General features: G+C 42.7%; 1 protein-coding gene across 1 annotated transcript in view; it reads left to right on the forward strand.

Moving 5' to 3' along the window:
• grik1a (glutamate receptor, ionotropic, kainate 1a) overlaps positions 1 to 23523 on the forward strand; it is a 101030-nt gene extending 77507 nt beyond the window's left edge. Inside the window, exons 14-18 of the mRNA XM_055936809.1 lie at positions 3719 to 3936; positions 13180 to 13405; positions 16061 to 16311; positions 17844 to 18041; positions 23435 to 23523. Of these exons, the coding sequence (XP_055792784.1) occupies positions 3719 to 3936; positions 13180 to 13405; positions 16061 to 16311; positions 17844 to 17978 (830 nt within the window). The 3' untranslated portion in view covers positions 17979 to 18041; positions 23435 to 23523. The remainder of the gene's footprint in view (positions 1 to 3718; positions 3937 to 13179; positions 13406 to 16060; positions 16312 to 17843; positions 18042 to 23434) is intronic.
• Positions 23524 to 27397: the final 3874 nt, after the last annotated feature.

The following is a 27397-nucleotide window of genomic DNA, read 5'->3' on the forward strand; positions in this document are numbered from 1 at the left end:
GTATGATGTGTGTAATGGTGAGAGGTTAGCATGTCTTGGGGGTATGATGATGTGTAATGGTGAGAGGTTAATATGTCTTGGGGGTATGATGATGTGTAATGGTGAGAGGTTAGCATGTCTTGGGGGTATGATGTGTGTAATGGTGAGAGGTTAGCATGTCTTGGGGGTATGATGTGTGTAATGGTGAGAGGTTAGCATGTCTTGGGGGTATGATGTGTGTAATGGTGAGAGGTTAGCATGTCTTGGGGGTATGATGTGTGTAATGGTGAGAGGTTAGCATGTCTTGGGGGTATGATGATGTGTAATGGTGAGAGGTTAGCATGTCTTGGGGGTATGATGTGTGTAATGGTGAGAGGTTAGCATGTCTTGGGGGTATGATGTGTGTAATGGTGAGAGGTTAGCATGTCTTGGGGGTATGATGATTTGTAATGGAGAGAGGTTAGCATGTCTTGGGGGTATGATGTGTGTAATGGTGAGAGGTTAGCATGTCTTGGGGGTATGATGTGTGTAATGGTGAGAGGTTAGCATGTCTTGGGGGTATGATGTGTGTAATGGTGAGAGGTTAGCATGTCTTGGGGGTATGATGTGTGTAATGGTGAGAGGTTAGCATGTCTTGGGGGTATGATGTGTGTAATGGTGAGAGGTTAGCATGTCTTGGGGGTATGATGATGTGTAATGGTGAGAGGTTAGCATGTCTTGGGGGTATAATGTGTGTAATGGTGAGAGGTAATTTTTCAAACACTTGTTGACAAACAGATTATTTCACTTATAATTCACTGTATCACAATTACAGTGGGTCAGAAATTTACATACACTGAGTTGACTGTGCCTTTAACATTTGGAAAATTCCAGAAAATTATGTCATGGCTTTAGAAGCTTCGGATAAGCTAATTGACATAATTTGAGTCAATTGGAGGTGTACCTGTGGATGTATTTCAAGGCCTACCTTCAAACTCAGTGCCTCTTCGCTTGACATCATGGGAAAATCAAAAGAAATCAGCCAAGACCTCTGAAAAAAAATTGTAGACCTCCACAAGTCTGGTTCATCCTTGGGAGCAATTTCCAAATGCCTGAAGGTACCACGTTCATCTGTACAAACAATAGTACACAAGTATAAACATTATGGGACCACGCAGCCATCATACCACTCAGGAAGGAGACGCGTTCTGTCTCCTAGAGATTAATGTACTTTGGTGCGAAAAGTGCAAATCAATCCCAGAACAACAGCAAAGGACCTTGTGAAGATGCTGGAGTAAACAGGTACAAAAGTATCTATATCCACAGTAAAACGAGTCCTATATCGACATAACCTGAAAGGCTGCTCAGCAAGGAAGAAGCCACTGCTCCAAAACCCGCCATAAAAAAGCCAGACTACGGTTTGCAACAGCACATGGGGACAAAGATCATACTTTTTGGAGAAATGTCCTCTGGTCTGATGAAACTGTTTGGCCATAATGACCATCGTTATGTTTGGAGGAAAAAGGGGGGGGCTTGCAAGCCGAAGAACACCATCCCAACCGTGAAGAACGGGGGTGGCAGCATCATGTTGTGGGAGTGCTTTCCTGCAGGAGAGACTGGTGCACTTCACAAAATAGATGGCATTATGATGTGGGAAATTATATGGATATATTGAAGCAACATCTCAAGACATTAGTTAGGAAGTTAAAGCTTGGTCGCAAATGGGCATAGTTCCAAAGTTGTGGCAAAATGGCTTAAGGACAACAAAGTCAAGGTATTGGAGTGGCCATCACAAAGCCCTGACCTCAATCCTATAGAAAATGTGTGGGCAGAACTGAAAAAGCCTGTGCGAGCAAGGAGGCCTACAAACCTGACTCAGTTACACCAGCTCTGTCAGGAGGAATGGGCCAAAATTCACCCAACTTTTTGAGGGAAGCTTGTGGACGGCTACCCGAAACATTTGACCCAAGTTAAACAATTTAAAGGCAATGCTACCAAATACTAATTGAGTGTATGTAAACTTCTGACCCACTGGGAATGTGATGAAAGAAATAAAAGCTTAAATAAATCATTCTCTACTATTATTCTGACATTTCACATTCTTAAAATAAAGTGTTGATCCTAAATGACCTAAAAATGGGAATTTTTACTAGGATTAAATGTCAGGAATTGTGAAAAACTGAGTTTAAATGTATTTGGCTAAGATGGATGTAAACTTCTGATTCAACTGTAACTTTGGATTACTTTAATACACATATAAGTGAATTTGACCCAATATATGTACAAAAAAGTGCTGTAATTTTGATGAAAATAAACCTCAAATTAAAGCTGTCAGTCTGCACTTTAACCCCATAGTCATTGTATCATTTCACATCCAAAGTGCTGCAGTACAGAGCCAAAAGTACAAAAAATGTGTCACTGTACAAATTGTTTTGGTGCTCACTGTATACGATTAAAACTCACCTCTTTATAGAAGTGGGTTTGAGAGTCAACAAGTTTTTTTTACGAGCTGCTGTATCCACAATTTTCTCATTTCATTTCACACCTGTGTGTGTGTGTGTGTGTGTGTGTGTGTGTGTGTGTGTGTGTGTGTGTGTGTGTGTGTGTGTGTGTGTGTGTGTGTGTGTGTGTGTGTGTGTGTGTGTGTGTGTGTGTGTGTGTGTGTGTGTGTGAGAGTTGTGCTTCATTCAGAATTTTGGAATTGACTCCCATTCAATAAAAATTTAATTGGCCACACCCAACAGGATGTAATGTTTGAGTGACAGGAAATATAATTGAATTCAGTGCAATCAAAGATTATAGATATACTGACAAGATACTTGTCTCTCCGCCCTAACAATGGGAGTCGTCCACAAATCGACATGGTGGACTGTCTAGCTCCCGTCTATCCTGTCTTTGGATTGGTGGATACATCTAATTCTTTTAAAACGTTCTTGAATATTTGAATGTTGACGTCAACCTCCTGTAATCAATGGCGAGAGATGGCTATGCCGCTAGCCTCATGTCATGAATATGCATAGCCATCTGAAGACAACTCTAATATAAGGTTTTTTTCCCCTCAAAGATGCCAGGATGTCACCTGTTCTACTTATCAGTAAACCTCTATTCCAGCTAATGCGTTTCCTCTCCGCTTCCTCTCTGGTGCAATTCAAAGGAATTCCACCCAGTCATGGAGTTTATTGAATCACACTTCCAGATACCAATGTACAGTATGTATATAACAACATGTTTGATGTTTTATGTACAAGATGTGCTGTATATTTGTATAGACTGAAAATACAATAGAAGAGGCATTTGAGTTTCATTCAATTGAATTCCATTTCCTTTCCTTCAAATTGTATTCTCAATTCAATTCTGAATTGAGCACAACCCTGATGTGTGTGTGTGTGTGTGTGTGTGTGTGTGTGTGTGTGTTTGTACTTAGCTTCTCTGCATATGGTCGCTCTCTTTTGTTGTCTTTTCTCTCTCTCTCTTTCTCCCTCTCTCTCCTTCCCTCCTTCTCTCTCCTCCTCTCTCCTTCCCTCCCTCTCTCTCCCTCTCCTTCCCTCGCCCTCTCCTTCCCTCGCCCTCTCCTTCCCTCCCCCTCTCCCTCCCTCGCTCTCTGTCTCTCTCGCTCGCTCTCTCTCTCTCTTCTTCCCTCCCTCTCTCTCTCGCTCTCTCCTTCTCTCCCTCTTCTTCCCTCCCTCTCTCCCTCTCCTTCCCTCCCTCTCTCTCCCTCTGTCCCTATAACCATCTCCCCCCGCCTGCTGTCTCTACCCAGGGTCAGAGTTGATGCCTAAGGCCTACTCCACCCGTATAGTAGGAGGCATCTGGTGGTTCTTCACCCTGATTATCATCTCCTCCTACACGGCCAACCTGGCTGCCTTCCTCACCGTGGAGAGGATGGACGCCCCCATCGACTCCGCTGACGACCTGGCTAAACAAACCCGTATAGAATACGGCTCAGTCAGGGACGGGTCTACCATGACCTTCTTCAAGGTGAGAAAGTGTGTGTGTGTGTGTGTGTGTGTGTGTGTGTGTGTGTGTGTGTGTGTGTGTGTGTGTGTGTGTGTAAAACGGGGGAGGGGGGGGGGGGATACGGCTCAGTCAGGAAGGGGTCATGACCTTCTTCAAGGTGAGGAAGAGAGGCTGACATTTTTCCTCTTGTAACTTTTCTTTAATTTTTCTATGAAGGAACTTTAGTTTTAACCAGAGATTTAGAGTGACTGGCCACACGCATAGAGCAGTGTATTAGTTCACAGTGTGTGACCGGTCTCTCTCTGTTAGTTTAACAATAATATTCCCAGTTCCCTTTTTGATTTTCTAATTTATTTTATTTCACTTTTATTTAACCAGGTAGGCCAGTTGACCAGGTAGGCCAGTTGACCAGGTAGGCCAGTTGACCCGGTAGGCCGGTTGACCAGGTAGGCCAGTTGACCAGGTAGGCCGGTTGACCAGGTAGGCCGGTTGACCAGGTAGGACGGTTGACCAGGTAGGCCGGTTGACCAGGTAGGCCGGTTGACCAGGTAGGCCGGTTGACCAGGTAGGCCGGTTGACCAGGTAGGCCGGTTGACCAGGTAGGCCGGTTGACCAGGTAGGCCAGTTGACCAGGTAGGCCAGTTGACCAGGTAGGCCAGTTAACCAGGTAGGCCAGTTGACCAGGTAGGCCAGTTAACCAGGTAGGCCAGTTGACCAGGTAGGCCAGTTGACCAGGTAGGCCGGTTGACCAGGTAGGCCAGTTAACCAGGCTAGTTGAGAACACGTTCTCATTTACAACAGCGGCCTGGCCAAGATAAAGCAAAGCAGTGCGACACAAAACAACACAGAGTTACACGTAAACAAACGTACAGTCAATAACACAATAGAAAAATCCATGTACAGTGTGTTTAAATGGCGTAAGGTAAGGCAATAAATAAGCCATAGTGGCGAAATAATTACAAATGTATCATTTAATACTGGAGTGATAGATGTGCAGAAGATGATGTGCAAGTAGAGATACTGGGGTGCAAATAAATAAATAAATAACAATATGGGGATGAAGTAGTTGGGTGGGCTATTTTACAGATGGGCTATGTACAGGTACAGTGATCGGTAAACTGCTCTGACTGCTGATGTTTAAATTAGATTAAAGGCCCCATCCTTGCATCTCTCTGTAGTTTCTACCCAAACCCAACCCTACTGTGTTCTCTTATTTAACATCTGTCCCGCACAGTCGTCCTATTTCCCAAGTAAAAAATATCAAATTTGAACGACCAAAACATCAACCATAATATCTGTACGCTATTAAAATGCTCAGAAGTGAAGAAATTTGACCTTTTACTCTCATCTCTCTAACTAAATCGGGAAGCTTCTTTCGGGCCGAGTGGGCGGGGGAGTTTATATTCATCAACTCACTTTGACTGACAGCTCTTTGAAAAGATCCTTGTGGTGGTTGCCAGGTAACAAGGTAAACAATGAGTCACGTGCCATTCTGAGTCTCAACACCGTTTTCTTCTCTGGCAAATGCTCTCATGGTCAACTAGAGCTAATCCTGGACTGTTGGGATATCAGACAAACAGCAGTAAATACACCATTTTAAATTCTATTGTTTTGTAGCTAATTACAGAATACAGTTGACTGTTACACTTCTTCAGTAGAATGAGTGAAGGACACAGTCACATTAGAAGGTTAGCCATAAGGTAATGTACAGCATACGATAAGTGTACTGGACTGAATCCAAGTGTTTGACACAGGCTAGAGGAGACTAGTAGCTTTATAATCACATCTATGTACCAGCTACAGTCATTGTTTATACTTTCATCACCTGACTTTGTGAACGGGTTTCATACAAATATCATCCAATTTGATGAAAAAAAATGATTTTTTTAATTGTTCGGGACCTTTGACCTATTCCACGATGGTCTGTTATCTTCATACCTCATTCAGCATAGCCATTATAGTTATTTTAATTTGTATTTATTTAACCTTTATTTAACATTTATTTAACCTTTATTTAACTTAGCCAAGTCAGTTAAGAACAAATTCTTATTTTCAATGACGGCCTAGGAACAGTGGGTTAACTGCCTTGTTCAGGGGCAGAACGACAGACTTTTACCTTGTCAGCTCGGGGATTCGATCCAGCAACCTTTCGGTTACTAGTCCAACGCTTTAACCACTAGGCTACCTGCCGACCTGCAGATGGACGGGGATAGTAACCATAAAGAAAACTGATGTAATCAAGTCATTATAGGTGTGTGTTTTTTAAATGTATTTTATCTTTATTTAACTAGGCAAGTGAGTTAAGAACAAATTCTTATTTACAATGACAGCCTACCGAGGAACAGTGGGTTAACTGTCTTATTAAGGGGCAGAACGACAGACTTTTACCTTGTCAGCTCGGGGATTCGATCGAGCAACCTTATCCCGGTATACAGTGAGTATACCAAACATTAAGAACACCTTCCTAATATTGAGTTGCACCCCCCCCCCCCCCCCCCCCCCCCCCCCCCCCCTTTAGCCCTGAGAACAGCCTCAATTCGTCGGGGGCATGGACTCTACAAGGTGTTGAAAGCGTTCCACAGGGATGCTGGCCCATGTTGACTCCAATGCTTCCCACAGTTGTATCAGGTTGGCTGGATGTCCTTTGGGTGGTGGACCATTCTTGATACACGCAGGAAACTGTTGAGTGTGAAAAACCCCAGCAGCGTTGCAGTTCTTGACACAAACCGGTGCACCTGGTACCTACTACCATACCCCGCTCAAAGGCACTTCAATATTTAGTCTTCCCCATTCACCCTCTGAATGGCACTCACACGCAATTCATGTCTCAATTGTCTCGAGGCTTAAACTTCCTTCTTTAACCCGTCTCCTCCCCTTCGTCTACACTGATTGAAGTGGATTTAACAGGTGACATCAATAAGGGATCACAGGTTTCACCTGGATTCACCTGGTCAGTCTATGTCATGGAAAGAGCAGGTGTTCCTAATGTTTTGTCCACTCAGTGTAGCAAGACCCATAAAACATTGTGCTTAGCCTTGTGTGCGTCATTGTACTGTAGAATGTGTGTGTGTGTGTGTGTGTGTGTGTGTGTCCTCTGTTTCTTCCTCTGTGTGTGTGTGAGTGTTAGATAACCTGTGAGGTTCCTCCAGCCCTCCACCCCGTGGCGGTGCGTTGTGTGGCCCAGCATGGTTGATCCGGTGGGGCTTTATCCCTCAGATTGCAGCGTCTGATTACTCCTCCATGGACGGGAGGGAACAGGGCTGTGGAGGGACGCAACAAATTGAAACAGCGGGAGATTTATCACACAGCTGTCCTGTTTCCTCTCACTGGGAGACACACACACACAGAGAGAGAGGAAGAAACAGAGGACACACACACAGATGGAGGGAAGGACACAGACAGAGGGAGGGAACCAGACAGAGAGGGAAGGACACAGACAGAGAGGGAGGAACTCACAGAGGGAGGGAGGAACTCACAGAGGGAGGGAGGAACTCACAGAGGGAGGGAGGAACTCACAGAGGGAGGGAGGAACTCACAGAGGGAGGGACTCACAGAGGGAGGGAGGAACTCACAGAGGGAGGGAGGAACTCACAGAGGGAGGGAGGAACTCACAGAGGGAGGGAGGAACTCACAGAGGGAGGGAGGAACTCACAGAGGGAGGGAGGAACTCACAGAGGGAGGGAGGAACTCACAGAGGGAGGGAGGAACTCACAGAGGGAGGGACACAGACAGAGAGGGAAGGACACAGACAGAGAGGGAGGAACTCACAGAGGGAGGGACACAGACAGAGAGGGAGGAACTCACAGAGGGAGGAACTCACAGAGGGAGGAACTCAGACAGAGAGGGAGGAACTCAGACAGAGAGGGAGGGACTCACAGAGGGAGGGACTCACAGAGGGAGGGACTCACAGAGGGAGGGACACACAGAGGGAGGGACACACAGAGGGAGGGACACACAGAGGGAGGGACACACAGAGGGAGGGACACACAGAGGGAGGGACACACAGAGGGAGGAACTCACAGAGGGAGGAACTCACAGAGGGAGGAACTCACAGAGGGAGGAACTCACAGAGGGAGGAACTCACAGAGGGAGGAACTCACAGAGGGAGGAACTCACAGAGGGAGGAACTCACAGAGGGAGGAACTCACAGAGGGAGGAACTCAGAGAGGGAGGGAGGAACTCAGAGATGGAGGGAGGAACTCAGAGAGGGAGGGAGGAACTCAGAGAGGGAGGGAGGAACTCAGAGAGGGAGGAACTCACAGAGGGAGGGAGGAACTCACAGAGGGAGGGAGGAACTCACAGAGGGAGGGAGTTACTATCAGACACAACAAGATGTTTATTATCTAAGGATGAACTGACCAGAAACAAATAGAAGGATCTGTGTCTTCATGTCATTTAATAGTTCTGGCACAAGAACTTCAGTGTTTCTTTATCAGGGAACAATGCATAGTATGAATGTTGTATACACATTGTATACACTTACACTACCGTTCAAAAGTTTGGGGTCACTTAGAAATGTCCTTGTTTTTGAAAGAAAATTCATTCTTTTTTTGTCCATTAAAATAACATCAAATTGATCAGAAATACAGTGTAGACATTGTTGATGTAGTAAATGACTATTGTAGCTGGAAATGGTTGATTTTTTAAATGGAATATCTACATAGGTGTACAGAGGCCCATTATCAGCAACCATCACTCCTGTGTTCTAATGGCACGTTGTGTTAGCTAATCCAAGTTTATCATTTTAAAAGGCTAATTGATCATTAGAAAACCCTTTTGCAATTATGTTATCACAGCTGAAAACTGTTGTTCTGATTAAAGAAGCAATAAAACTGGCCTTCTTTAGACTAGTTGAGTATCTGGAGCATCAGCATTTGTGGGTTCGATTACAGGCTTAAAATGGCCAGAAACAAAGAACTTTCTTCTGAAACTCGTCAGTCTATTCTTGTTCTGAGAAATGAAGGCTATTCCATGCGAGAAATTGCCAAGAAACTGAAGATCTCGTACAACGCTGTGTACTACTCCCTTCACAGAACAGAGCAAACTGGCTCTAAACAGAGTAGAAAGAGGAGTGGGAGGCCCCGGTGCACAACTGAGCAAGAGGAAAAGTACATTAGGGTGTCTAGTTTGAGAAACAGACGCCTCACAAGTCCTCAACTGGCAGCTTCATGAAATAGTACACACAAAACACCAGTCTCAATGTCAACAGTGAAGAGGCGACTCTGGCCTTCAAGGCAGGGATGCTGGCCTTCAAGGCAGAGTTGCAAAGAAAAATACACATGCAATTCAGTACTCATCTATAAAACAAAAGCAATTTCGATCAAAAGAGTCCATATTAACAAAGGAAATTGAAGGACTAACAGTACAGTTAGATAACAATAAAAACGGTACCATAGAGGCACAGAATAAGTTAGAGGAAAAACAAAAAGAAATGGAGGAACTTATTCAAGAAAGATCCAGTGTAATATATTACAAAAATAAAGCGAACTGGATGGAATATGGGGGAAAAATGCACCAAATTCTTTTTCAATCTTCAATATAGAAATGCTACCAAAAAAAACGTATTAAAACTTGTTACAAATGATGGAGTCACGCATGATTCACCAAATGATATTTTGAAAGAGGAAGTAAAGTACTTTAAGAATATATTTTCGTTTCAGGCTGCTCCATCTCCACTAACTGAAACTAATTGTATGGATTTTTTCCCTAATAATAATGTAAAATTAACATCTGTACAGAAAGACTCATGTGAAGGCCTAATTACAGAGGAGGAACTACTTGATGCAATTGGGGCCTTTAAGGATGGGAAAACTCCAGGACTGGATGGCATACCAGTGGAAGTATACAAACATTTTTTTGATATACTCAAAGGACCATTATTAGCTTGTTTTAACCACTCCTATATAAATGATAGATTATCAGACACGCAACAAGAAGGTGTGATATCATTATTACTGAAACAGGACCCAAGTGGTATATATAAAGATCCAGTCCATTTAAAAAATTGGAGACCTCTTACACTTCAGTGTTGTGATGCAAAAATCCTAGCAAAATGCTTGGCGCATAGAATAAAAAAAGTTTTGTCAGATATTATTCATCCTAATCAGACAGGTTTTTTACATGGACGATACATTGGAGATAATATAAGGCAAGTACTGGAAACAATAGAACACTATGAAATATCGGGGACACCAGGCCTGGTTTTCATAGCTGATTTTGAAAAGGCTTTTGATAAAGTACGACTGGAGTTTATATATAAATGCCTAGAATATTTCAATTTTGGGGAATCTCTTATAAAATGTGTAAAAATTATGTATAGTAACCCTAGGTGTAAAATAGTAAATAATGGCTACATCTCAGAAAGTTTTAAACTATCTAGTGGAGTAAAACAAGGTTGTCCACTATCGGCATATCTATTTATTATTGCCATCGAAATGTCAGCTGTTAAAATTAGATCAAACATTAATATTAAGGGATTAGAAATCCAGGGCCTAAAAACTAAGGTGTCATTGTACGCTGATGATTCATGTTTTCTTTTAAAACCACAACTAGAATCTCTCCACGGCCTCTTTAGAGGATCTAGATACATTTGCTATCCTCTCTGGATTAAAACCAAATTATGATAAATGTACCATATTACGTATTGGATCACTAAAAAATACACATTTTACATTGCCATGTAGTTTACCAATTAAATGGTCTGACGGTGATGTGGACATACTCGGTATACAAATCCCAAAAGAAAGAAATGATCTCACTCCAATAAATTTTTATAGAAAGTTAGCAAAAATAGATAAGATCTTGCTACCATGGAAAGGAAAATACCTGTCTATTTGTGGGAAAATCACCCTGATTAACTCTTTAATCATATCACAGTTTACCTATTTGCTTATGGTTTTGCCAACACCTAGTGACCTGTTTTTTAAATTATATGAACAAAAAATATTCAATTTTATTTGGAACGGCAAGCCAGATAAAATTAAAAGGGCCTATTTATATAACGAATATGAATTCGGAGGGCAGAAATTATTAAATATTAAAGCATTAGACCTCTCACTAAAGGCATCAGTCATACAAAAGTTATACTTAAATCCAAACTGGTTCTCTAGTAGATTGGTACGAATGTCTCATCCTATGTTCAAGAAGGGCCTTTTTCCCTTTATTCAGATTACACCTGCTCACTTTCGGTTGCTTGAAAAGGAAATAATCTCCAAAATATCTTTATTTTTTAAACAAGCCTTAGAAAGCTGGTTGCAATTTCAGTTTAATCCACCTGAAAGGACGGAACAAATAGTACAACAAATCTTGTGGTTAAATTCAAATATAGTAATTGATAAAAAAACTGTATTTATCGAAGAAATGTTTAAAAAAGGTATAATTTTTGTGAATGATAACATAAATAGGACTGGTGGAGTAATGTCACACATGCAGCTAACACAGACATATGGAAATGTCTGCTCTACCCAAAATGACATCCAATTAATTGCAGCATTACCACAAAAATGGAAGAGGCAGGTGGAAGGGGATAAAAGTAAGGAACTTGTATGTCGGCCCTGTATTAAAGAACATAAATGGTTAAAGAAAAGTGTGATAAATAAAAACATATACCAATTTCATTTAAGGACCAAAAAACTTACAGCTGTGCCACATAAATTGCAAAATAGTTGGGAAGAGATTTTCGATGTACCCATTCCATGGCACATGGTTTATGAATTTATACGCAAAACAACGCCGGATTCAAAACTTCGAATTTTTCCATTTAAATTATTGTACAAAATTCTTGCAACTAATAGAATGTTATATATATGGGGGATACAATCTTCCCAGCTCTGCAGATTCTGCTGTGAGGAGGCAGAGTCATTAGACCATTTATTTTGGTATTGTCCGCATGTAGCTCGTTTTTGGTCACAGGTCCAGGAATGGTTGAAGAATTGCAACATTTGCGTAGAACTAACGCTACAGATAGCAATACTGGGGGATTTGAAAAGCCATAGTCAATCAATCAATAATATAATAATTATTTTAGCAAAAATGTTTATTTTTAATTTACAATCCGTGGAAGCTATGAGAATAGGAAGATTCAAATCTTTTGTGAAGCATCACAGCACAGTTGAAAAATATATGGCAAATAAAAATCCGAAATGGATGATGTTGGAAGATAGATGGGAAAGGTTGAGTGGAGCTGAAGGGTGGGACTAATAACAAGATAAACAATGTAGGGCATACGGGATCTGTGAAATGTGTATAGGTGCGGAGCTATTGTGAAATAACACAGTTACAAGTGGAAATCAAACTGGATGGACAACAGAAATAGAGGAAGGACTAAGAACAAACAAGAGAGAACTATTATAAAGTAGACTGTGTCTGTAAAATGTGTATAAGATGTATAAATTGAAGGTAAAAACAGAAATGTTTATCAGTTTACTCCAATTGGGGGATCGGTGGTAGGGTTTGCGGGGAATAATAATAAAGGTATACTCTTTAAAAAAAGTATGTTTGTGTATGTATATATGTGTATATGTATGCATACGTGAATGGATATATATATTTACCCCAAAAAATATGGGGGATTGGAAATGATGCAGACAATTACATTGGGAGCAACATTCTTTCCGCAATATTAAGCTGATCCACCCCCTCAAAAAAAAAAGAAAAAAAAAAAGAGAAAAAAAAAAAAATGAAAAATACATATCTCAGACTGGCCAATAAGAAGATAATATTAAGATGGGCAAAAGAACACAGACACTGGCAGAGGAACTCTGCCTAGAAGGCCAGCATCCCGGAGTCGCGTCTTCACTGTTGACGTTGAGACTGGTGTTTTGCGGGTACTATTTAATGAAGCTGCCAGTTGAGGACTTGTGAGGCGTCTGTTTCTTAAACTAGACACTCAAATGTAATTGTCCTCTTGCTCAGTTGTGTACCGGGGCCTCCCAGTCCTCTTTCTACTCTGGTTAGAGCCAGTTTGCGCTGTTCTATTAAGGGAGTAGTACACAGATCTTCAGTTTCAGATTCTAAGATCTGCACCAATGAGAGGATGCCTTGTTGTTGTTGTCCATTAGAAATCTAAGATCTCCACCAATGAGAAGATGCCTTGTTGTTGTTGTCCATTAGAAATCCAAGATCTCCACCAATGAGAAGATGCCTTGTTGTTGTCCATTACAAATCTAAGATCTCCACCAATGAGAAGATGCCTTGTTGTTGTTGTCCATTACAAATCTAAGATCTCCACCAATGAGAAGATGCCTTGTTGTTGTTGTCCATTAGAAATCTAAGATCTCCACCTATGAGAAGATGTGGGCGTTTATGAGCAGCAGGAAGAACACAGCTCTGGTGAAGAACAACCGAGAGGGGATCACCAGGGTCCTGACTACAGACTACGCTATGTTGATGGAGTCTACCAGCATAGAGTACATCAGTCAGAGGAACTGTAACCTCACGCAGATCGGAGGACTCATAGACTCCAAGGGCTACGGAGTGGGCACACCAATAGGTAAGAGTCATCTTCTACTTTTTCTTGTTGTTCTTCTTCTTGTTCTTCTTCTTGTTCTTCTTGTTGTTCTTCTTGTTCATGTTGTTGTTCTTCTTGTTCTTGTTGTTCTTCTTCTTGTTCTTCTTCTTGTTGTTGTTCTTCTTCTTGTTGTTCTTGTTGTTCTTATTCTTGTTGTTCTTATTCATGTTGTTCTTATTCGTGTTGTTCTTCTTCTTGTTGTTCTTGTTCTTGTTCTTCTTGTTCTTCTTGTTGTTCTTCTTCTTCTTGTTCTTGTTGTTCTTCTTCTTGTTGTTCTTGTTGTTCTTCTTCTTGTTGTTCTTGTTGTTCTTCTTGTTCTTCTTGTTGTTCTTATTCTTGTTGTTCTTATTCATGTTGTTCTTATTCGTGTTGTTCTTCTTCTTGTTGTTCTTGTTCTTGTTCTTCTTGTTCTTCTTGTTGTTCTTATTCATGTTGTTCTTATTCATGTTGTTCTTATTCGTGTTGTTCTTCTTCTTCTTGTTGTTCTTGTTCTTGTTCTTCTTGTTCTTCTTGTTGTTCTTGTTCTTGTTCTTCTTGTTCTTCTTGTTGTTCTTCTTCTTGTTCTTCTTCTTCTTCTTCTTCTTCTTCTTGTTCTTCTTTGTTCTTCTTCTTGTTGTTCTTAACATTTAACATTTAACATTTAAGTCATTTAGCAGACGCTCTTATCCAGAGCGACTTACAAATTGGTGCATTCACCTTATGATATCCAGTGGAACAGCCACTTTACAATAGTGCATCTAAATCTTTTAAGGGGGGGGGGGGGTCGGTCAGAAGGATTACTTTATCCTATCCTAGGTATTCCTTAAAGAGGTGGGGTTTCAGGTGTCTCCGGAAGGTGGTGATCGACTCCGCTGTCCTGGCGTCGTGAGGGAGTTTGTTCCACCATTGGGGTGCCAGAGCAGCGAACAGTTTTGACTGGGCTGAGCGGGAACTGTACTTCCTCAGAGGTAGGGAGGCGAGCAGGCCAGAGGTGGATGAACGCAGTGCCCTTGTTTGGGTGTAGGGCCGTTCCCCTCACAGCTCCGTAGGCAAGCACCATGGTCTTGTAGCGGATGCGAGCTTCAACTGGAGGCCAGTGGAGAGAGCGGAGGAGCGGGGTGACGTGAGAGAACTTGGGAAGGTTGAACACCAGACGGGCTGCGGCGTTCTGGATGAGTTGTAGGGGTTTAATGGCACAGGCAGGGAGCCCAGCCAACAGCGAGTTGCAGTAATCCAGACGGGAGATGACAAGTGCCTGGATTAGGACCTGCGCCGCTTCCTGTGTGAGGCAGGGTCGTACTCTGCGGATGTTGTAGAGCATGAACCTACAGGAACGGGCCACCGCCTTGATGTTAGTTGAGAACGACAGGGTGTTGTCCAGGATCACGCCAAGGTTCTTAGCGCTCTGGGAGGAGGACACAATGGAGTTGTCAACCATGATGGCGAGATCATGGAACGGGCAGTCCTTCCCCGGGAGGAAGAGCAGCTCCGTCTTGCCGAGGTTCAGCTTGAGGTGGTGATCCGTCATCCACACTAATATGTCTGCCAGACATGCAGAGATGCGATTCGCCACCTGGTTATCAGAAGGGGGAAAGGAGAAGATTAATTGTGTGTCATCTGCATAGCAATGATAGGAGAGACCATGTGAGGTTATGACAGAGCCAAGTGACTTGGTGTATAGCGAGAATAGGAGAGGGCCTAGAACAGAGCCCTGGGGGACACAAGTGGTGAGAGCACGTGGTGAGGAGACAGATTCTCGCCACGCCACCTGGTAGGAGCGACCTGTCAGGTAGGACGCAATCCAAGCGTGGGCCGCGCCGGAGATGCCCAACTCGGAGAGGGTGGAGAGGAGGATCTGATGGTTCACAGTATCAAAGGCAGCCGATAGTTCTAGAAGGATGAGAGCAGAGGAGAGAGAGTTAGCTTTAGCAGTGCGGAGCGCCTCCGTGACACAGAGAAGAGCAGTCTCAGTTGAATGACTAGTCTTGAAACCTGACTGATTTGGATCAAGAAGGTCATTCTGAGAGAGATAGCAGGAGAGCTGGCCAAGGACGGCACGTTCAAGAGTTTTGGAGAGAAAAGAAAGAAGGGATACTGGTCTGTAGTTGTTGACATCGGAGGGATCGAGTGTAGGTTTTTTCAGAAGGGGTGCAACTCTCGCTCTCTTGAAGACGGAAGGGATGTAGCCAGCGGTCAAGGATGAGTTGATGAGCGAGGTGAGGTAAGGGAGAAGGTCTCCGGAAATGGTCTGGAGAAGAGAGGAGGGGATAGGGTCAAGCGGGCAGGTTGTTGGGCGGCCGGCCGTCACAAGACGCGAGATTTCATCTGGAGAGAGAGGGGAGAAAGAGGTCAAAGCACAGGGTAGGGCAGTGTGAGCAGAACCAGCGGTGTCGTTTGACTTAGCAAACGAGGATCGGATGTCGTCGACCTTCTTTTCAAAATGGTTGACGAAGTCATCTGCAGAGAGGGAGGAGGGGGGGGGATTCAGGAGGGAGGAGAAGGTGGCAAAGAGCTTCCTAGGGTTAGAGGCAGGGTTCTTCTTCCATATGTAGAACTTTAAAAAACGTCTGTGTTTGAAGACTGCAACCTTGTGCAGAATAATAGAGGGCCTTATCTCCTCCTCTCAACTTCCTTCTCTCTTCTCCTGTCATAAACCAGGCTCCCCTTACAGAGACAAGGTGACTATCGCCATCCTGCAGCTGCAGGAAGAAGGGAAGCTCCACATGATGAAGGAGAAATGGTGGAGAGGGAACGGTTGTCCTGAGGAGGACAACAAAGAAGCCAGCGCGTTGGGCGTGGAGAACATCGGCGGTATCTTCATCGTCCTGGCGGCCGGACTCGTCCTGTCTGTGTTCGTAGCCATCGGAGAGTTCATCTACAAGGCCAGGAAGAACTCTGACATAGAGGAGGTGAGTGAAGAGGAACTATTTCTCTGCTGACTGAGTTATGGATCTGGAGGAGAGAGGAGCGCCTCCAACTGGACTGGATGTGTTACTGCAGCATGGCGAGGAGGTGGAGGGGAGGAGAGGTGCTTTGGTTCTATAGATATCAGATACATGAACAACTGTTATTGTGGCCGATATGTTTTCTCAACAGGTAACATTATTGAATATAAGGAGGAACACTGCTTTAACATCAACCCTGGTATTACAGTATCAACACAAACATAGTTATTAAGTAATCAAGACTTTGTTTTCAGTTACGAATTTGGCAAACTTCATCTTATATGGCACCCTATTCCCTATATAGTGCACTACTTTAGACCAGAGCCCTATGGCACCCTATTCTAAAGTAGTGCACTATATGGGGAATAGGGTCCCATAGGAACTGTGCATGTCTAATTTTCTAATTTCCCCTTTTTGTTATTTCTGTTTGTTTTCCATCTCTATTTCCGTCATGCCTGTCCTCCGTCCACCCCTCCTATAACCCATCATGCCTGCCCTAACCCACCTATAACCGATCATGCCTGCCCTAACCCTAACCCACCTATAACCCACCATGCTTGCCCTAACCCTAACCCACCTATAACCCACCATGCTTGCCCTAACACACCTATAACCCATCATGCTTTCCCTAACCCTAACCCACCTATAACCCATCATGCCTGCCCTAACCCACCTATAACCCACCATGCTTACCCTAACCCTAACCCACCTATAACCCATCATGCTTTCCCTAACCCACCTATAACTCATCATGCTTTCCCTAACCCACCTATAACCCATCATGCCTGCTCTAACCCACCTATAACTCATCATGCCTGCCCTAACCCACCTATAACCCATCATGCTTGCCCTAACCCACCTATAACCCATCATGCTTTCCCTAACCCACCTATAACCCATCATGCCTGCCCTAACCCACCTATAACCCATCATGCTTTCCCTAACCCACCTATAACCCATCATGCTTGCCCTAACCCACCTATAACCCATCATGCTTGCCCTAACCCACCTATAACCCACCATGCTTGCCCTAACCCACCTATAACCCACCATGCTTGCCCTAACCCACCTATAACCCATCATGCTTGCCCTAACCCACCTATAACCCATCATGCTTGCCCTAACCCTAACCCACCTATAACCCACCATGCTTGCCCTAACCCACCTATAACCCATCATGCTTTCCCTAACCCACCTATAACCCATCATGCTTGCCCTAACCCACCTATAACCCATCATGCTTGCCCTAACCCACCTATAACCCATCATGCTTGCCCTAACCCTCCTATAACCCATCATGCCTGCCCTAATCCACCTATAACCCATCATGCTTGCCCTAACCCACCTATAACCCATCATGCTTGCCCTAACCCACCTATAACCCATCATGCTTGCCCTAACCCTAACCCACCTATAACCCACCATGCTTTCCCTAACCCACCTATAACCCACCTATAACCCATCATGCTTTCCCTAACCCACCTATAACCCATCAGGCCTTTTGTTTCTTCTACGGGGTTCAGTCCCGCCAGTTCCAGCGTCGTGACAGCGCCTCCTCCTCCTCTGCCACCTCTCTGTCCACTGACCTGGAGAGCGGTCGGCTGCTGGGAGACGATGATGACATAGAGTAGCCTCCCCCCCCCCCCCCAGCCCTGCCCAGGCTAGCCTCCGCCACACACACGCTAGAAGTTTAGGTTTGTAACACACGTCCGTCCCACTGTCTGTCTGTTCGTGACCTACGACCTGTAGTCAAGTCCTGGTTTCTTAGTTCCCCTGTTTGAGTATTCCATTCGTCTACGCCCCCCCCCCCCCCCCCCCCCCAGCTACTTCCTATAACCTTCAACCTCTTGTAACCTCTGACCTCTGACCTCATACTGCTTCTCCCAGAGTCCTGTAGTCGGTTTCTCTCAGTCCCTTTAGTAACTTCCTTAGCAACAAACCGTATTATTATTGTGTATTTCCATGCAGATTCTTTGTTTCTAATCAATTCAAGGGAGGAGTGGTGTTTTTATTAAATCTTTAGACCTATAAATGCCTAGTTTACACTGAATCTCAATTTGAAAAAAATGATAGGAGAATTAGTAAAAGCGTCATTACTGAGGCCTTGTGTTTACGAGAGGCAGAAGTGGTCCTCGTCCTCCAGACTGCCTTGCGTTTTTCAAAGTTTTGACAACTAATTGACATAATACACATTTTAATAGCTAAAAGAAACTCAATTGAGTGTACAAAGTCCGCATCCCAAATGGTATACTATCCCTACATAGTGCACTACCCCATGGGCCCCTGGGTCAAATGAGGTGCCCTATGTAGTGAATAGGGTTCCATTTGGGACGCCGAGCCACTCCACCCCAGAGTGGATCAGAATCGACGAAAAGCAAGATGTATTTATATACTAGTTTTGTTATTGATTAATTAGTATCAGTTAGTCAGGAACCATGCAAAACATATATAAATTGCATCAGAGTCAGCTATCAAAGTCATACTTACATCAATGTAGGGCTTTAGACATTGTTTCAACTCAATGTATCTGTGGCTAGTAACATTTGACTGATCTCTAAAACGGTTAGCAATAACATGATTAGCAATAACCTGGTTATCAATAGCATAGTTAGCTGTTAGCAATAACCTGGTTATCAATAGCATAGTTAGCTGTTAGCAAGAACATGATAAGCAATAACCTGGTTATCAATAGCATAGTTAGCTGTTAGCAATAACATGATAAGCAATAACCTGGTTATCAATAGCATAGTTAGCAGTTAGCAATAACATGATAAGCAATAACCTGGTTATCAATAGCATAGTTAGCTGTTAGCAAGAACATGATAAGCAATAACCTGATTATCAATAGCATAGTTAGCTGTTAGCATTAACATGATAAGCAATAACCTGGTTATCAATAGCATAGTTAGCAGTTAGCAATAACATGATAAGCAATAACCTGGTTATCAATAGCATAGTTAGCTGTTAGCAATAACATGATAAGCAATAACCTGGTTATCAATAGCATAGTTAGCAGTTAGCAATAACATGATGAGCAATAACCTGGTTATCAATAGCATAGTTAGCTGTTAGCAATAACCTGGTTATCAATAGCATAGTTAGCTTTTAGCAAGAACATGATAAGCAATAACCTGGTTATCAATAGCATAGTTAGCTGTTAGAAAGAACATGATAAGCAATAACCTGGTTATCAATAGCATAGTTAGCTGTTAGCAAGAACATGATAAGCAATAACCTGGTTATCAATAGCATAGTTAGCTGTTAGCAAGAACATGATAAGCAATACTCTGGTTATCAATAGCATAGTTAGCTGTTAGCAATAACATGATAAGCAATAACCTGGTTATCAATAGCATAGTTAGCTGTTAGCAAGAACATGATAAGCAATAAACTGGTTATCAATAGCATAGTTTGCAGTTACCAATAACCTGGTTATCAATAGCATAGTTAGCGGTTAGCAATAACCTGGTTATCATTAGCATAGTTAGCAGTTAGCAATGACATGGTTATCAATAGCATAGTTAGCGGTTAGCAATAACATGGTTATCAATAGCATAGTTCGCAGTTAGCAATAACCTGGTTATCAATAGCATAGTTAGCAGTTAGCAATAACCTGGTTATCAATAGCATAGTTAGTGGTTAGCAATAACATGGTTATCAGTAGCATAGTTAGCAGTTAGCAATGACATGGTTATCAATAGCATAGTTAGCAGTTAGCAATGACATGGTAAGCTAGCAACAACATGATTACCAACGCCGGTACTGGTCCGATAGTTTTCTGGCTTCCATCTGCTGAGGTCAGCTTTGTTGGTTCAGAACCATGGGTGAACCAAAGGGTTAACGTCACCTAGTGTCAACTGGGCTTTAGTTAGACAAATCAAAGCTAAAAAATATATATATATTTATTATTTTTTTGACTAAATTCTGATAGCAAAATGAAGTAATCTGCTTCAATATCTGTTGGTAAGAAAACTAAACTGATGACGTCGTACAGTGGATGTTCTCCACCCGTGTTTACCCCAGTTTAGAAAACAGCTCTATCCAAATCAACAACAACAACGTTCCATTTCACTGCCGACAGGACAGAGCTTCTTAGCCAGCGTGGAAAGATCCTTCCATATCTTATGTTAAACTAACACAGTGTTGCCTATGTTAGCTACACCAGGGTTTCCCAAACTCGGTGCTGCCCCCACAACCCCCCCCGCCCCCCCCCCCCCCCCCCCCCCCCCGCCCCCATACAAAAGCTGATTCAAATAATCAAAGTTTGATGAGTTGGTTATTTGACTCAGCTTGCAGCGATACCAGAGTTGTGGGTCCGATTCCCACAGGGGACCAGTACAACAACAAAATACACTCACTACTATAAGTTGCTCTGGAGCAGAGCATCTGCTAAATGATTAAACACTAAGGGTTTTCATTCCCCACAGGACAGAGCCACTCAGCCATAGTGGAGAGATCCATCTCTTGCAGTATGTTAGACTCACATAGAGTCACTGATGGTTCCAGGTCTCTCTTGAATTATTTTTTTTTTTTTTATCTCAACGCGATAACCTTGTTAAGCTGAGCTGTGTGTGGCTCAGGAGGTTAGGCTAACTACACACACACACACACACACACTGAGAACAGGCTAACTACACACACACACACACTGAGAACAGGCTAACTACACACACACACACACCGAGAACAGGCTAACTACACACACACTGAGAACAGGCTAACTACACACACACACACACTGAGAACAGGCTAACTACACACACACACACACACACACACTGAGAACAGGCTAACTACACACACACACACACTGAGAACAGGCTAACTACACACACACACACACACTGAGAACAGGCTAACTAGAGACACACACACACACACTGAGAACAGGCTAACTAGAGACACACACACACACACACTGAGAACAGGCTAACTAGAGACACACACACACACACACACACACTGAGAACAGGCTAACTACACACACACACACACACACTGAGAACAGGCTAACTAGAGACACACACACACACACACACACACACACACACACACACACCGAGAACAGGCTAACTACACACACTGAGAACAGGCTAACTACACACACACACTGAGAACAGGCTACCAAGAGACACACACACACTGAGAACAGGCTAACTAGAGACACACAAACACACTGAGAACAGGCTAACTAGAGAGAGACACACACACTGAGAACAGGCTAACTAGACACACACACACACACACACACTGAAAACAGGCTAACTAGAGACACACACACACACTGAGAACAGGCTAACTAGAGACACACACACACACTGAGAACAGGCTAACTAGAGAGAGACACACACACACTGAAAACAGGCTAACTAGAGACACACACACACACTGAGAACAGGATAACTAGAGACACACACACACACAAACACACTGAAAACAGGCTAACTAGAGACACACACACACACACACACACACACACACACAATGAGAACAGGCTAACTAGAGACACACACACACACAAACACACTGAAAACAGGCTAACTAGAGACACACACACACACACACACACACACACACACACAATGAGAACAGGCTAACTAGAGACACACACACACACACACACACAATGAGAACAGGCTAACTAGAGACACACACACACACACACACACACACACACACACACTGAAACCAGGCTAACTAGAGACACACACACACACACTGAGAACAAGCTAACTATACCAGGGTGGAGGATTATCACACTGTGTGACATAAAGTTGAAATATAATCACATAAGGTAAGTTTCTAAATAGTTTTTTTGTGTGTGATGCTAATCTAATGTAATTGCATAAAAGTTGTGAAAAAAAGATTTAAAGTTCAAGTTTAAAATGACGAGGCTACCTCCTTATTCTTTCTCTAGGCAAGATCAAATTAATTTAAAAAAAACAGACCGACGACAATATTACAGCCACACAAATTATAATATGTAATATAGTACAGGCCTATAGACAACATAAATACCCTGTTTAGGCTAAACACTGTTTGCTATCATTTGATTGGTTGGATGGAGTTTAACCCCACCCATAGATCTCCCGCTGGGTCTCCCTCCTCCTCATCCTCTTCCTCAGCCTCGTTAGCATGATGGTAAGTAAGTAGGGGCGGCTCATGCCAAGCAACAGATGGAATGGAGAGTGAGACGACCCTGTTGATACCTACAAGAGGTTTAAAAGGGAACCGTACCGCAGAGAGATATCATACTGAGAAGTTCTGTCCTCCAGATCAGAGGAAAAAGTTCAATCAAAAACAAGGAAATCTTGATCAAAATGTGATTTTATGTGCTGCGTCTCAAATGGCATCCCATTGCCTTCAATAGGGAACTCCTGTTGACGAGGGCCCATAAGGTGTTGGGTTATAGTGTATAGTATATAGGTTATAGACTATAGTATATACGGAAGAGAGTGCTATTTAGGATGCATCCGTAGTCATGTCATATTTGAGTCAATTAATTTCCAAACGCCTCCAGCGTTTCTTTGTTAACAGTTTTTACCTAATTAACAAATAATTTATAATTTATTCGGCAGGTGTTGTCCTATTGCCAGAAAAAAAAAGTAATTGCATTTTGGAAGGAAAATACTAGTTATATGATATATATTTATTTTTTTATCTCACAATTAATGCCAATATCAATATTATAATTAGTTTCTAACCCTAACCTACAGCCCTGGAGTCATGCTCTGATTAGTAACACTGGAGCTATTGTTAGCCTTATTGCTAATGCTAGCCCAGATCCATGGGTTCGTTGTTAGCCTCATTACTAACGCTAGGCCTTAGGGTAGCCCCATTCCTGAGCTTTATGAGTGACTCCAGAGCCATGGTTAGCCTTGTGCAATTAGCCTAGCTACACACTGTAACTACGTGAGGATGTAGCCTATTGTAGCAATAGTGTTTAATTCAGAAGTGTCTTTTATCACTCCAATATGTCTCAGTGCTACCGTTAGCCTAGCGTCTGTTAGAGACTATGCTAAAGCCGGTATGCTGAGTAGCCTAATTAGCATTAGCGGTGGCTAAATGTAGTTCTCTTGGTGGGCAGTGTGTCTCTTTTAGCTCTGTCATGGAGGAGCTGGGTATCTCCCTGCGCTGTCACAAAACCATCAGGCGAAGGTCACGACCCCGAGGACGATCTGGATTGGCCAGCGTCCTCTGTCACCCCAAACGCATCCTGAGGAAAGAGACCATGGCGTAGGGACGCCTCGCCTACGCTTTAATGAACTGAGGAAAACTCTGGTTGTAACAGACTCTTATTGGACCCCCCCCCCCCCCCCATAATCTGTGTGTTTGGATATATTGGACTGGATGTTGTTTGTTTCTCTCTCTCTTGTTTTTTGTATATAAGAGCAAATAAGCATTGAGGAGGTATTGTTCATCAACCAGGAAATGTACATTGAGGATGTATTGTTCATCAACTAGGAAATGTACATTGAGGATGTATTGTTCATCAACCAGGAAATGAACATTGAGGATGTATTGTTCATCAACCAGGAAATGTACATTGAGGATGTATTGTTCATCAACCAGGAAATGAACATTGAGGATGTATTGTTCATCAACCAGGAAATGAACATTGAGGATGTATTGTTCATCAACCAGGAAATGTACATTGAGGATGTATTGTTCATCAACCAGAAAATGTACATTGAGGATGTATTGTTCATCAACCAGGAAATGAACATTGAGGATGTATTGTTCATCAACCAGGAAATGTACATTGAGGATGTATTGTTCATCAACCAGGAAATGAACATTGAGGATGTATTGTTCATCAACCAGGAAATGTACATTGAGGATGTATTGTTCATCAACCAGGAAATGTACATTGAGGACGTATTGTTCATCAACCAGGAAATGTACATTGAGGATGTATTGTTCATCAACCAGGAAATGTACATTGAGGATGTATTGTTCATCAACCAGGAAATGAACATTGAGGATGTATTGTTCATCAACCAGGAAATGTACATTGAGGATGTATTGTTCATCAACCAGGAAATGAACATTGAGGATGTATTGTTCATCAACCAGGAAGTAGGAATCTGAAAGTTTGGATTGGCGATACAGTGCTTGGGTGTTTTATACTTTTTAAAAACACTTAGCTATAAGTTTTATATTTCTAAAGACACTTTTATACTTTTAAAACCTTTTGTTTTAAGTGTTATTTCGGGACCACTGTATTAGTGCTGTTCTCAACACCCCGTGTTCGGCAGGATTTCACCGTCTCCTGGAGCTAACTTTAGCAGGTTTGCTAACCGGCTAACTCCGACTAGCTAGGTCACCTGGCTGTCACCAGCAAAGCTTGTCTCACGTCGCCGTTGGCTCTTGTAGCTGCGACCGCTGTTTCTGACCTGAATATAAGCGTGTCAGATTTCTCTGTTTTGGTGTCAGATCCAGAGATGGCCAGTAAAGACATGAAATGTGAGACCTGTGATATATTAGTGAGAGGAAGAATTGACTGGTTTATACATCTTGTGAAAAGTGTAAACAGCTCTTTTGCCTCAAAATATCGGATCATTGAACTACTAGAGAAGAAACAAAGTCCTAAAAGAATGTTTCACTCTGGCTAAGGAGACTTCCAGACTGCATAGTGTCTTTGATGCAAACAATTGTAAATGACAGATGGGATAATCCAGGATGTTCTATGAGATTGGACTCCTCTGCTATAGCTACTGAGGATACTACCTTGGACCACTTTCCCGTATTAACAAATCAATTTACTGCTCTGAGCCCCTGACTTCACCGGGCCCCTCCCAAACAAGGTCCTTTGCCACTCCCCCGTCCCCCCCCCTGTCCCCCGTCCTTTCAACTTCACCTCATCACAAAGTGCAATCTCCTCTAAATCTGGTCACGGGTTACTGAGCTTCCTCTTTAGGCTAAACAAGACAGACATACAGGTTCTCATTTCCGGGCCTTTACCAACAATAGATCACGGATCGCTTAACTCATCTCCTCTGACTACACTACTGGCTTAAATCCAACTGTTCCTCCATGAACTTGAAGTTCAATGACGATTTTGACAACTTCTGGGAGAGGTCTCAGTTTTACAGGGCGAGCAAGAGTTCTCAGTCAACATCGAGGAGGCTCTTGTAAAACATTCAATCAAATACAGCCCAACCCAGGTTGTTCTTCCCATTCCCACTATTTCACAGCTTTATCATCGTACTACTACAGACAATCATATTCCCAAGGGGTCTGTAATAATGTTGTGGCCATAAAGTGAATGTAATCTGTTAGTTCTGTTACTGTTAGCCCAAATGGGAAGCCCCACTGTGGTAAGCTCGTCCAGTGCTATCATTTCAAATACCATAAATATGGATACCACCGCTGTTTTTAAATGGCATAGAGGGCTTGGACTGTTAAATATCAAGGTAGAAACGTTTGATGTCAAAGATGGACCTTCTTGATATCTGGGACACAAGCCCCGGATGTTTTTGTTCTCACATAGACTTGGCTAAATGGCTCGATCCCAGATAAGGACATTGATACTGCATATTACAGCATCTCACCTTGACTTTGTCCACATTTTGTTCTGTTACAGCCTGAATTTAAAATGGATTACATTTGAGATATATGGGTCACTGGACTACACACAATACCCCATAAAGTCGAAGTGGAATAATGTTTTTCTAAATGTTTATATATTAATGAAAAGCTGAAATGTCTTGAGTCAATAAGTATTCAACCCCTTTGTTATGGCATGCCTAAATAAGTTCAGGAGTAAAAATTCTCCACAATACTAAAATAATTGACTGAGTGAAAAGAAGGAAGCCTGTAAAGAATAAATATATTCCAGAACATGCATCCACTGTTTGCAGCTGCAAAACATTTGGCAAAGCAATTCACTTTTTGTCCTGAATACAAAGTGTTATGTTTGGGGCAAATCCAATACAACACAGTGATGAGTACCACTCTCCATATGTTCAAGCATAGTGGTGGCTGCATCATGTTATGGGTATGCTAGTAATCGTTAAGGACTGGGGAGTTTTTCAGGATAAAAAAAAGAAACAGAATGGGGCTAAGCACAGACAAAATCCTAGAGGAAAACATGGTTCAGTCTGCTTGCCAACAGACACTGGGAGATGAATTCACCTTTCAGCAGGACAATAACATAAAACACAAGACCAAATCTACCCTGGAGTTGCTTACCAAGAAGACTGTGAATGTTCCCGAGTAGCTGAGTTACAGTTTTGACTTAAATCTACATGAAAATCTATGGCAAGACCTGAAAATAGTTGCCTACCAATGATCAACAACCAATTTGACAACTTGAAGAATTTTTTACAGAATAATGGGCAAATTTTGCACAATCCAGGTGTGGAAAGCTCTTAGAGACTCAGCCACAAAGACTCACAGCTGTAGTCGCTTCCAAAGGTGCTTCTACGTTGTATTGACTCAAGAGTGTGAATACTTATGTAAATTAGATATTTCTGTATTTCATTTTCCATAAATTTCACAAAACAGGTTTTCACTTTGTCATTATGGTGTATTGTGTGTATAAACTTGTTTTATATTTAATCCATTTTGAATTCAATTAATAATGGAAGTATGCTTGGGGTCATTGTCCATTTGGAAGACCCATTTACGACCAAGCTTTAACTTCCTGACTGATGTCTTGAGATGTTGCTTCAATATATCCACATAATTTTCCTGCCTCATGATGCCATCTATTTTGTGAAGTGCACCAGCCCCTCCTGCAGCAAAGCACCCCCACAACATGATGCTGCCACTCCCGTGCTTCGCGGTTGGGATGGTGTTCTTCTGCTTGCAAGCCTCTCCCTTTTTCCTCCAAACATAACGATGGTCATTATGGCCAAACAGTTACATTTTTGTTTCATCAGACCAGAGGACATTTCTCCAAACAGTATCATATTTGTCCCCATATACAGTTGCAAACCATAGTCTGGCTTTTTTATGGCGGTTTTGGAGCAGTGGCTTCTTCCTTGCTGAGCGACCTTTCAAGTTATGTTGATATAGGACTCGTTTTACTGTGGATATAGATACT

The sequence above is a fragment of the Salvelinus fontinalis genome, chromosome 10, assembly GCF_029448725.1.
Source record: "Salvelinus fontinalis isolate EN_2023a chromosome 10, ASM2944872v1, whole genome shotgun sequence".
Lineage (NCBI taxonomy): Eukaryota > Metazoa > Chordata > Actinopteri > Salmoniformes > Salmonidae > Salvelinus > Salvelinus fontinalis.